Source organism: Tachysurus fulvidraco, chromosome 10 (genome assembly GCF_022655615.1).
Source record: "Tachysurus fulvidraco isolate hzauxx_2018 chromosome 10, HZAU_PFXX_2.0, whole genome shotgun sequence".
Taxonomy (NCBI): Eukaryota; Metazoa; Chordata; class Actinopteri; order Siluriformes; family Bagridae; genus Tachysurus; species Tachysurus fulvidraco.
Window position 1 is genome coordinate 21303735 of NC_062527.1, and position 12500 is coordinate 21316234.

At 44.1% G+C, this 12500-nt stretch overlaps 1 protein-coding gene across 8 annotated transcripts in view; it reads left to right on the plus strand.

The window, feature by feature from the left end:
• The window catches only part of trappc9 (trafficking protein particle complex subunit 9), a 209727-nt gene extending 206496 nt beyond the window's left edge, over nt 1–3231 (plus strand). For all 8 annotated transcript variants that reach the window (XM_047819251.1, XM_047819249.1, XM_047819252.1 and 5 more), the window contains 2 exons: nt 223–446; nt 2131–3231. In XM_047819251.1, the coding sequence (XP_047675207.1) occupies nt 223–446; nt 2131–2307 (401 nt within the window). In that variant the 3' untranslated portion in view covers nt 2308–3231. The remainder of the gene's footprint in view (nt 1–222; nt 447–2130) is intronic.
• The last annotated feature ends 9269 nt before the right edge of the window (nt 3232–12500 follow it).

Below are 12500 nucleotides of genomic sequence, written 5' to 3' on the forward strand. Positions count from 1 at the left end.
GTGTGTGTGTGTGTGTGTGTGTGTGTGTGTGTGTGTGTGTGTGTGTGTGTGTGTGTGTGTGTGTGTGTGTGTGTGTTAGCACTTTGATAAACACCCTCAGCGAAGGTGAAAAATCTGGCAAATCTTAATCACATCTTTTTGTCATCTCGCTTTCTGCATCTGATCTTTTTGTTCTCCCTCTCTCTCTCTCTCTCTCTCTCTCTCTCTCTCTCTCTCTCTCAGACATAGCGGTGAACGGTAAAGCGTGCGATTGTGACACGGTTGCCGATTGTAAGGTGGGAGACGCCGTGCCATTGCAAGTCAAGCTGACCAATCGCAGCAAGAGCGCCGTGGGCCCGTTCTCTCTCACCGTGGTGCCGTTTCAGGACTATCAGAACGGCGTGCAGAACTTTGAGCTGCAGGAAACCGTCACCTTCATCGGATCCAACTCCTTCTACATCGATTCGGTACAAACACACACACAAAACATGGAAAGCATCAAACATGGCAGAGAATACAGTTAAAGGAAAAATAATCAATGTTATAGATATACGATAAGCTAGTTTGCTACATGCTAGAAGTGATGTCATAAACGTTCACTGCTATATACAGTAACGCTGGGTGGCCTGTTGTATTACTGTACATACACAGATACGTACTGATTCTGGGTCCAAACAAGAATTCACTTATAAAAATAAATGTTACCGTAGGAGTCCGCTAATCCCGTGATTGAAAACGTAGCCAAGAACTTTGAACCACGCAAGTACAGCGACTGCATCATCAGCTTATCATTATCATTAAACCTTTAATGACCTGAATGAGGCCAGTGCCAGGAGAACATTAAACCGTGCTGTGCTCCGACTCTCCATCTGATGTGTGACCAAGCACTGAATCCAGCCAAGTGCTCTCACACACCCGGGCCGAGATTAAGGCCCCCGATTATCTCTGTTATCTGTGTGCAATGAGCCGGGTCGGGTGTGTCTCATTAGAGTCTGTATTCATGCAGCAGAATTAAATAAGCATGCACGAGCCTTCTGGCAGGAGAATGTGATATTTGGCAACAGGCCTGCACTCTGGGCTGTGATTGGGAGTGTTGTGTTTAATTATAATTATAATTTTATTTATGTAGCACCTTTGATGCATTTAAAACAGTTGTCAGTTTGTGTAACAACAAAACACCACAAACCGAAAGAGCGATTACACTTGAAAAAAGAGAGAAAAAAAGAATCTGCTGTCGTATATGACAGACATTTTTGTTTGGAACTGATGGACACAGAGGCCACGCCTCCTTCAATAAGAGATTTAGAAACCATGCATCACTGTGACTGATGGGTTCAGAGGCCACACCTCCTTTTCGGAGACTGACATGTTTAGAGGCCACGCCTCCTTTACTGAGACTGACAGGTACAGAGGCCATGCCTCCTTCACTGAGACTGACAGGTACAGAGGCCACGCCTCCTTCACTGAGAGTGACAGGTACAGAGGCCACTCCTCCTTCACTCAGACTGGCAGGTACAGAGGCCACGCCTCCTTCACTGAGAGTGACAGGTACAGAGGCCACGCCTCCTTCACTGAGACTGACAGGTACAGAGGCCATGCCTCCTTCACTCAGACTGACAGGTACAGAGGCCACGCCTCCTTCACTGAGAGTGACAGGTACAGAGGCCACGCCTCCTTTACTGAGACTGACAGGTACATAGGCCACGCCTCCTTTACTGAGACTGACAGGTACAGAGGCCATGTCTCCTTCATTGAAACTGGCAGGTACAGAGGCCACGCCTCCTTCACTGAGAGTGACAGGTTCAGAGGCCACGCCTCCTTCACTGAGAGTGACAGGTTCAGAGGCCACGCCTCCTTTACTGAGAGTGACAGGTTCAGAGGCCACGCCTCCTTTACTGAGACTGACAGGTACCGAGGCCATGCCTCCTTCATTGAAACTGGCAGGTACAGAGGCCATGCCTCCTTCACTGAGACTGACAAGTACAGAGGCCACGCCTCCTTCACTCAGACTGACAGGTACAGAGGCCACGCCTCCTTCACTCAGACTGACAGGTACAGAGGCCACGCCTCCTTCATTCAGACTGACAGGTACAGAGGCCACACCTCCTTCACTGTGATGTTATTCACTCTGTGTTCCTCTGTTCTCTACAGGTGAGTCCAGCAGGAAACTCCACCTGTGCTGGTGCGCTGCTGTTCCTTTACACTGGAGATTTCTACCTGAGCATTAAGTTCCAGGACGACAGCACAAGCCGAGACCTTCCTCCCACGTGGTTCTGCTTGCCCAGTGTTCACATTCGAACACAAGAACCGATCGAGGCAGCTGCCTGAACCAGTGGTCTCTGGGACACACTGACCTTCCTGCCCTCAGCAGCTGTACTGTAATTCTGGGTCACCTCTCTGCAGTAGATCTGCTGTAAACTAGAATCATTTTTATTTATAATATTTATTCTAGTTCTACATCATTACTGTACATTTCCTTATAAGGTTTATTAATAAACATAACAGTACAAACCTGCAAAATAGCATTTCTAAATGCAGATGCGCCAAAGGTTCCATGCAGAATCCTACAGCTTAGCGTTTCTGATACTTGAATCCTTATAAGTTCTTTGGGGAAGCCTACAGTACATCTGATGGCTTATTAGTCTAGAATGCTTAGAGGTTCTGTATGCTCTCAAATCTAGAACCGCTACATGCAACTGTTTTCAAACCCCAAACCCCTAACTGCTCCACAAGTGCTGAAAGGAACTATGAGGAACCCTTCAGCTGTCTAGAAGCTCTAGACTACAGGTGATTGTTTCTAAATCTAGAACCCCTAAATATAACTATTTTAAACCATGAAGCCCAAAAGGTTTGGTGCAGAACCCTATACTGTAGCTAGAAGAACTAAATGTTCTTGGAGAACATTGGTTGGTGTGTCAGGGTTACAGTAGAACTTTTTGATAAGTGTGTAAATAGACAGCGATGCTGATTGCGATGATATGGTGATAGATTTATGTTCTCGTGTCCTCGGGTGTTCACAGGCTTTACTCGTTAGACACTCGGTTATAAGATGTAAAATGTTTATCTTTTTATCTCACCGTTCTTAATGAGTTTGTTTTTCAGTTTGACTCGGTTCTTTTTTTTTTTCATTGGAGTTGCTTCATTACTTCACATCTCATATCCTGTGTCTCACTTCACTTTTGGTATGTAATATATTTGATTGATGGCTGTCGCATGGATTATAAATCATAAATATAAGGTTTGTGGAACATCTCTGGGTTTCATGGCATTCTTTCTAAACTAAGCAGAAATGTTTGGGTACAAAAAAAAATCTATTTTCATTCCTCCTTTTCATCCTAAACTCGATTACAGTATATAATATTCTCACCTTACACACCACAGCTGTCAGGAATGTGGGGATAAAACAGACCCAAATGCAGGATGGCATAAAATATTTCAAGTTTAATAACTTTAAAAAAAAAAAAAAAAAAAGACAAGACAACAGAGGACTCCAAGCTGCTTAAGGCAACGCGGCTCGACTAAATACTGATCACAATTAGACACACGAGGAACAGGTGTGCAGAGGCGGGGAGGAAGAGAGAAGGGCGGGGCAGACTCCCATCACGCCAATCCGTCTTAATGACAGTCCTGAGGAGGTCCATGAGGGAAGAGCGAGGCACACGGCGAGGCAGGTGGGGCAGCAAGGCACATGGCGAGGCAAGTGGGGGGGGCAAGGCACATGGCAAGGCAAGTGGGGGGAGCAAGGCACATGGCGGCACAGCCGAGCGACGTCCACAGCCGAGCAGGAGGGCCGAGCGACGTCCACAGCCGAGCAGGAGGGCCGAGCGACGTCCACAGCCGAGCAGGAGGGCCGAGCGACGTCCACAGCCGAGCAGGAGGGCCGAGCGACGTCCACAGCCGAGCAGGAGGGCCGAGCGACGTCCTCAGCCGAGCAGGAGGGCCGAGCGACGTCCACAGCCGAGCAGGAGGGCCGAGCGACGTCCTCAGCCGAGCAGGAGGGCCAAGCGACGTCCACAGCCGAGCAGGAGGGCCGAGCGACGTCCACAGCCGAGCAGGAGGGCCGAGCGACGTCCACAGCCGAGCAGGAGGGCCGAGCGACGTCCACAGCTGACCAGAGTGGCAGCTTGACTAAATACTAATCACAATTAGACACATGAGGAACAGATGTGGGGAGGAAGAGACAAGGGCGGGGCAGACATGTGACAAAACATAAACAAAAGCACGTGGCCAAAGTCCGGGCTGAGTCCTGACAACATCCGTACTTGTGTAAGATTTCTGAAGGGGGTCTACACATAAGACTCTCTTCACTCAATGGTTCTTTGAAGGGTCAAACCTGTAGAACACATGGGGATGCTAGAATTGGATTTATTTATTCAGCCTAATCACTTAGAAAGAAAAAAATAGGTCTAGAGTTTAGAATCTACTGATTTCTGGTTTCTGAACGTAGAACCACTGAAGTGTCTCTGCAACTGAGTGTGTAGAACTCATAAAGCTTATATACAGAACCCTGCAACTGAGTGTGTAGAACCCATAAAGCTTATATACAGAACCCTGCAACTGAGTGTGTAGAACCCATAAAGCTTATATACAGAACCCTGCAACTGAGTGTGTAGAACTCATAAAGCTTATATACAGAACCCTGCAACTGAGTGTGTAGAACCCATAAAGCTTATATACAGAACCCTGCAACTGAGTGTGTAGAACCCATAAAGCTTATATACAGAACCCTGCAACTGAGTGTGTAGAACCCATAAAGCTTATATACAGAACCCTGCAACTGAGTGTGTAGAACCCATAAAGCTTATATACAGAACCCTGCAACTGAGTGTGTAGAACCCATAAAGCTTATGTACAGAACCCTGCAACTGAGTGTGTAGAACCCATAAAGCTTATATACAGAACCCTGCAACTGTCTCTGTATGTAGAACCCATAAAGCTTATATACAGAACCCTGCAACTGAGTGTCTCTGTATGTAGAACCCATAAAGCTTATATACAGAACCCTAAAACTGAAAGTCTCTGTATGTAGAACCCATAAAGCTTCTATACAGAACCCTGCAACTGAGTGTCTCTGTATGTAGAACCCATAAAGCTTATATACAGAACCCTGCAACTGAGAGTCTCTGTATGTAGAACCCTAGAACAAAATATTTCTATACATAGAACCCATAATGTGTTTATACGGAACCCTAAAAATGAGAGCTTCTATAAGTTAGAACCCCATAAAGTGTCAGCGCCGAAGTTTACCACTGAATGTTTCTGTATGTAGAAGTTTATAAAATTCTCTTCTCATCTAAAAAATAAAAGTTCTTCTACGGTTCTTGGTCAGGTTTGATGGTTCTATAAAGAGAATAAAGAAAAAAGAGGGTCCTTTATAAACCATGTACTGAAAGGCTTTTGGGGAACCGAAATGAGTTCTTGTATGGCACCAACGAGAATACATCTTTCTGGTTCTTCCTGAAGAATGTAGAAAATTGTTCATATTCCGTGAGCTTTATCCTTATTCTCAGCCCTTTCACGCTTCAGCTCTGGTCCCAGAGCATCTCACTGGTTCTTCATTCCCTTGTGACGGTCTTGTGAGGTCACTGAGGTTTAAACCAATCAGCAGAAGGGATGATGAACGTCGGTCAATCTCCCGTGACTAAACACGATTCTTCTGAACAAGTGTGTGTCCCTGTCTGTGTTTTCAGCCATGTGATGATTTTTTTTTGTAAGAACAGCGTGTTGTGTGAGATAAGCAGGCCTATTTCAGCTTACTTAACAACTCCAAACAGTTGGAGAGCAGCGTGGGTTGATTTTGGCATGCAGCTCAGTGCAGGATGATCAAAGTAGATCATTCACTCTCACTCTCACTTAACTGCTTATTGTTTAGTAACGAGGAAATAAACAGAGGTGACATTAAGGAGAGTTTAATAAATACAAGCTTGTAAACTTAAAATAGTTCACTGTGTATAGAAATGACGGAATGTCGCTGCACGGTCACATTTAATGATGGATTTTCTTCATATTTGTTTACGTTTAAGCTTTAATCAGTTTTTCATCATCTCTTTGACACGCTGGTTCATCAAAAGGCTCATGTTTGACTGTTCTTCAGCTCCTGCACATTTTTTACTTTTCCAGTATCTTCTCAATATTGGACTCCTTTCCAAAGCAACTAGATGGGCAGTGGTGGCTCAACTGGTTAAGGCTCTGGGTTGTTGATTGGAGGATCGGGGTTCGAGGACCCGCACAGCCAAGCTGCTGCTGTCTCTGCCTTGAGCAAGGCCCTCAACCCTGCCTGCTCCAGGGGCACTGTATCATAGCTGCCCCTGCACTCTGACCCCAACCTCCTCAGTTGGGGTATGTGAAGAAAAGAATTCTACTGTGCTGTAATGTATATGTGGTGATAATAAAGGCTTCTATGCCCGCGTTCTATCTTCTCATGATGTTGAGATACATCTTTTTACTCTGAGGACACCTGAAGGACTGGTACAAAGGGTGCAAATTGGTCTCTGATGCTCAAGAAGGCAACACCATACTACATTAAGAATCGGGGGTGGGGGGGTGGGGGGGTTAAACTTTTTGAACAAGGCCATCAGTGTTTGTTATTTTGTCTTTGGGGAAATGTCTTGTGTAGCTTCTGATGGGCAGGCAGGACTAAATGAGGAAAATTAAGATCTCAAGATACTAATCATCAATGTTCAGAAACCACATACGGAGTTGCAGCAGATGCTCAGCCTTTTGCTTTGATTCATAAATGACACATCGTCTTGTCAGGTTTTGTTTTTGATATCAGGGTTGTCACTCTTCACTAAGGTTCTATGCATGTCTTACTAATGTTCGAGACTCTGACAATGAAAAAATCGGAGAATTCTTCTTTTTCATCGAAGCGTACAACAAGCTGTTAATTAGGTTCTTCAATACAGCTTTTCGAATGATTGACGGCTCTATCTTCTAAAGAAGTTCAAACATGACAGCTTTTCTAGAATAAAAACACTGGAGGTTTGTAGAAAGAACATTTTCACATGTTCCTGCAGAAGAACAAACCGAAGAACCCTTGAGGATGGAGGATGGAACCTCTGGAGCTCATCAAAGACTCATCATCACACTATCACACAGTTGTGGCCTAATGGTTAGAGAGTTTGACTCCTAACCCTAAGGTTGCGGGTTCGAGTCTCGGGCCGGCAATACCACGACTGTGTTGCCCTTGAGCAAGGCACCGAACCCCCCCACAACTGCCGGGTGCCACAGCATAAATGGCTGCCCGCTGCTCCGGGTGTGTTCACGGTGAGTGTGTGCGTACTCAGAGAACGAATTCTGAGTATGGGTCACCGTACTTAGCCGTATGTCACGTCATGTCACGTCACCTAAATAGCCTTGGGTATAAGAAGATTTCCAAAAAACTGACATTCCAATAGACACCATTGGGAGCATTATAAGGAAGTTTCATCCCCACGGCCAAGCATGGAGGAGGGTCTTTGATGATATAGGGATGTTTTTCTGTGGCAGCAACATGGATTCCTAGGAATACCAGACCACTTTAAAGAGGAGCGTGATGCATTCTGTTGACAAATTAAACCTTTACCTTCGGCAATCATCGGACTTTCCAGCAAGGCAACGATCCCAAGCACACCTCCAGATTGAGAGAGATCCTGGAACGTCCTGGAGTGGCCTTCACAGTCGGCAGATCTAAATCTTTGGTGGGATATAAAGAAGGCAGTTACAGCATGGAAGCCATCAAACATCATTGAGCTAGAGGCTTTTCCACATGACGAATGGGCAAAGATTCTGATCGAGATTTGCAAGAAGCTTGTCAGAACATCCCGAAACCGTTTGTTAGAAGTTCATTCATTCATTCTCTACCGCTTATCCGAACTTCTCGGGTCACGGGGAACCTGTGCCTATCTCAGGCGTCATCGGGCATCGAGGCAGGATACACCCTGGATGGAGTGCCAATCCATCACAGGGCACACACACACTCTCATTCACTCACACACTCACACACTACAGACAATTTTCCAGAGATGCCAATCAACCTACCATGCATGTCTTTGGACCGGGGGAGGAAACCGGAGTACCTGGAGGAAACCCCCGAGGCACGGGGAGAACATGCAAACTCCACACACACAAGGCGGAGGCGGGAATCGAACCCCCATTGTTCGAAGTTATAAAAGCTAAAGAATGCTCCACAAAATACTGAAACTAAGCGTTGAATAATACTTTAAAAAGTTAAGTCAACTAATGTTGTCAAAATATCTCAAATGTGTATCAATAAATATTTATTGTTTTTTAATGAGGTATTTATTGACAATACATTTTATTGTCATTATCTATGTTAAATATTTCTTGCAACTGTATATAAAAACAGCACTTGGCTTAAGACGCTGTTTTTCTTAATGACATTATATGTACAGTACAGGCTGACATTGTATTCGAGCTAAAAAGCCAAACGAGGTGTTTGGATAACAAGTTAAATGTTAGCATAGCATTAGAAATGAGTTAGCTTTGTGTCTGGGGTGATCAGAATGAGGACCTAACATTATTCAGCTTTTCTTTATTTATGCTAATGCCATGTGATTTGTATTGAGTTTAAACACTAATCTGTTCTCTACTGGAAAAATTAGATTATCTATCTTGAACTTTCTGGACGAATGCTTGCTAAGCTGTTGGAACCCTGGGACATCCCATTTATCTTCCTCAGCTGATCAACTTCAATTAAAGTAAGTGAAAAAACTAGGTTTTGTTGCTGTTAGAAATCGGAGAATTAAAGAAAACATGTCGGACCGTGTAAGAGAGACAGCGTCGGTGAAGGATGAGATAAATCCCAGAGTAACGGTGCGCTTGCAGGCTGAACGCTGACGCCATATTAAAGCAGGATGGATGACATGCAGGATGGAGCGCTCATGCAGCTTATTCCGAGTCCTGCCGTGACTTTACAGAGCTTCACTCCACGTCACTCCACTCCACTCAGGCAGAGAGAAAGTTTATCAGACTGAGTCTGGATGTCTAATCGCTCTGACTGGTCAGCGGCTCGTCCTCCACCCTGATATCAGTGCAAATTAAATCCACATGAAGCGACTCGGTTGCATGCTGTAATCTGCCTCTGTGAGCAGGACATGTTCGCTGTTTATTATACGGTGCTATATTTTGTTCCCACACCCTTGTTCCTCAAACCCTTAAGTTAGTTGTTCTCAGAATTGACTATACAATAAGGAGGTAGTACAAAGTCCTGCAGAACATCGTATATGTATGAATATTCCAAGAAGTTCCATTAAATCTGGTAAGAAAATGGAAAAAGTCTGGCACAACTGCAGTATCACTTAATTCAGGTCCACCAAAATCAGTGAGCAGGTAAAGAGAAGATAACGTCCAACACGATGCTGCCACCACCATGCTTCAGAGCTTCACATCATCTTCTCAGGGCGATGTTGGCCTTCCTCTAAACATACTCTAGTATAAAGATACCAGGAAAATTTTTATGTAAACTTAAAGGTGCGGTCTCCGTTGTTTGAGAAATGCTTCAGAAAACCGAGTCGGGCTGCCAAACAAAACAAAATCAAAACAAACGTGTAGCCAATGAGCAGAAAGGGGCGGGTCTTGTCGATATGGGCGGAGAGAGTATTCAGTCAGTGCGCATGTGTGACATTAGCAGAAAGCGGTTTTACCATTGACACGGAGGATAAAAACAAATAAAGAAAGAGAAGAAAGACTTACGATAAGGCAAGAAGTAGGACGTGTTAATATAGGATCAGCTTTCCGGCGCTGGAGAGAACTGAACGTCTTCCGTGTGAAACGGAGATAAACCTTTTACGGTACAACACACAGTACTACAGAAACACATCTGTATTATCATAGTATTACTCACTGTGTTCATTTATTGATAAAAATATCCCCTCGGTCAGCTGCCCCAACAGGTCCCGCCATAATACTTGTCTGGGTTATACCTGTCTGGTGTATGTCTGGGGCGGAGCTATCGATACAGGGGTGGGACCCATTTGGGTTAGGGGCGTGTTTGTTTTGGTGATTTCAAATGTCAACACTGGCTTTCAAACTACAGAGACCCCACCTTTAATTAAAAATGAATGATCATTTATTTAAGGTGGCACTGCTACAGCTTTATAGCTCATGCTAGCATGCTAACAAACCAACTGAATTCTAATGCTTCTGCAGTACATTTATTTAGCGGCTGGTCGATGTTTGTAAGTATCAGCTTTTATCAGAAAGTGATAAAAACAGACTTCGGTAAAAGACAGGAGGTGTGTTTTTATAGCCCGCTGGTGGAATGAGAGGATGGACAGTTAGCTATCAGACTCATGTGGATGATGATCTCCGTTCCTCACTACAGAATTCAGAGTTGTCGTTGATTGTTTTGGTGTTTTTCAGCAGGAGATTTTGTTGATCTGAACACGTATTGTGTTGGTTTCTCCAATCCTTCTCTGATTTCTCAGATGTCTCAGAGGTCACACTGGTTCCTTGATGGTTTGAAGGCTATCAGGTCCATCATTTCTTGCTGCTGTTTTTTGGCTTGATGTTTTTAAGTTTGTTGATTTGTTCCTTGAGTTTGTGGAGTTTTTTTTTTTTTGGCTGGTGTGTTGAATTTTTTCTTGATTTTTTTTTTTTTCAGATTGACGTTTCATCCTGGTTTCTTACACTTTGTAAGATTGTCCATTTCTCCATTTCTTTCCTGTTTGTCTCTTTTGTTGTCTCTTAATTTGTAAGAAACGGTAGAGAAAACAACAAATCACCAAGAAAAGACATTTATTTATTTATTTATTTATTTGTTTGTTTGTTTGTTTGTTTGTTTGTTTATCTCCTGGTTTCTTGATGTTCAGAAGGTTGTTGTTGTTTTTTTTCTCATCTTCTTTATTATGATGTTTGTGAGCTTTTTTCTGGGTATTTTGGTGATGTGTTGCTTCATCCCCGGTTCATGGCGTTTGTGAGCTTGTTGATATATATTTTTTTGCAATATTTTGACGTGTCTCTGGTTCCTCTGTGTTTATGAGGATGATTTCGCAATTCTTTCCCTTTTTTTTTTTTTTTTTTTTTGGCTCGTTTATGTCATTTTTTTTGGGTTTACGAGGTTGTTGATTTCTTCCTGGATTCTTGATGATGGATGATCTCTCTCTGTTGACGATTAGTAGATTTTTATCTAACAGGACCATGAAAGAGACAGAAACCAACTCAAACACAGAGTGAAGGTGTTGTGAGTTTAGCGGTCGTGATGAAATCACATGAAACAAACGAAACCCTTTCGGGAAGGATATAAAATCAGGCCAGAGTGTGGAATCGAATCATTTTTATATCCTGTGATTTTAAGATCTCAGTCTCACTCATTCATCTTCTACCGCTTATCCGAACTTCTCGGGTCACGGGGAGCCTGTGCCTATCTCAGGCGTCATCGGGCATCGAGGCAGGATACACCCTGGTGCCAACCCATCACAGGGCACACACACACACACTCTCATTCACTCACACACTCACACACTACGGACAATTTTCCAGAGATGCCAATCAACCTACCATGCATGTCTTTGGACCGGGGGAGGAAACCGGAGTACCCGGAGGAAACCCCCGAGGCACGGGGAGAACACGCAAACTCCACACACACAAGGCGGAGGCGGGAATCGAACCCCCAACCTTGGAGGTGTGGGGCGAACGTGCTAACCACTAAGAACCCTCATCCTTATTTATTTATTTATTTATTTATTTAGTTCTAATGAGATCGGCTGAAAGCGTATTTCTAACGGACGGGAACGCGGTGTCTAAACGGAGCTCTGTTTCTCTCTGGATAGTACAGACGACCAGCTGAGCCCAATGGCTCACAGTTAATGACATTTTCACTTTTATAATTAATCTGGGTTAGTCTGAGCTAATGAATATAAAGTTCTCACACCTGGCCAATTAAGAGGCACTTTAGCAGTGAAGCGTGATCTGTATTCTTTTAAAAAGTCTTCAGAAAGTCTTTCTGTAACACCGGGCTAGTGTATGAGGTGTATCTGGTCATTTGGGCTCTGTGTGTGTGTGTGTGTGTGTGTGTGTGTGTGTGTGTGTGTGTGTGTGCGTGTGTGTGTGTGTGTGTGTTTTGTGTCATTTGTGCCACAATGCGATTATCCAATTTTAGCTCGTTACCTTTTGATGTTAGGAGTCTGGACAGAGATCTGGGTGAGATTCATCACACACTTTTTCTCTGGTCATTGTGTTTAACAGTAAAGATAAGAGAAAAAGCAGACGACACATTTCTCCAGACATGAAGCTTCACACACTCTTCAGCAGAACACATCAAAGTGTGACGTCAGTGTATTGTTTTATAGAACCTAGTGCCGCTTTCCCGATCGGCCGTTTTGGACATGACGCTCTGTGAGCTTCTCGTTTGGCAGGAAAAGTGAGTGAGTGAGTGAGAATCCAGTCACAGTGATGGTTTCTTGTTTTTGGAATGTTTCTCCTGAATTTGTCCCTCAGCTCGTTTCTCTAATTCCTCATAAAAATCGCATCCCTTTGCACATGTAAACATGCAATTCCTCACCTTCTACTGCAGATGATCT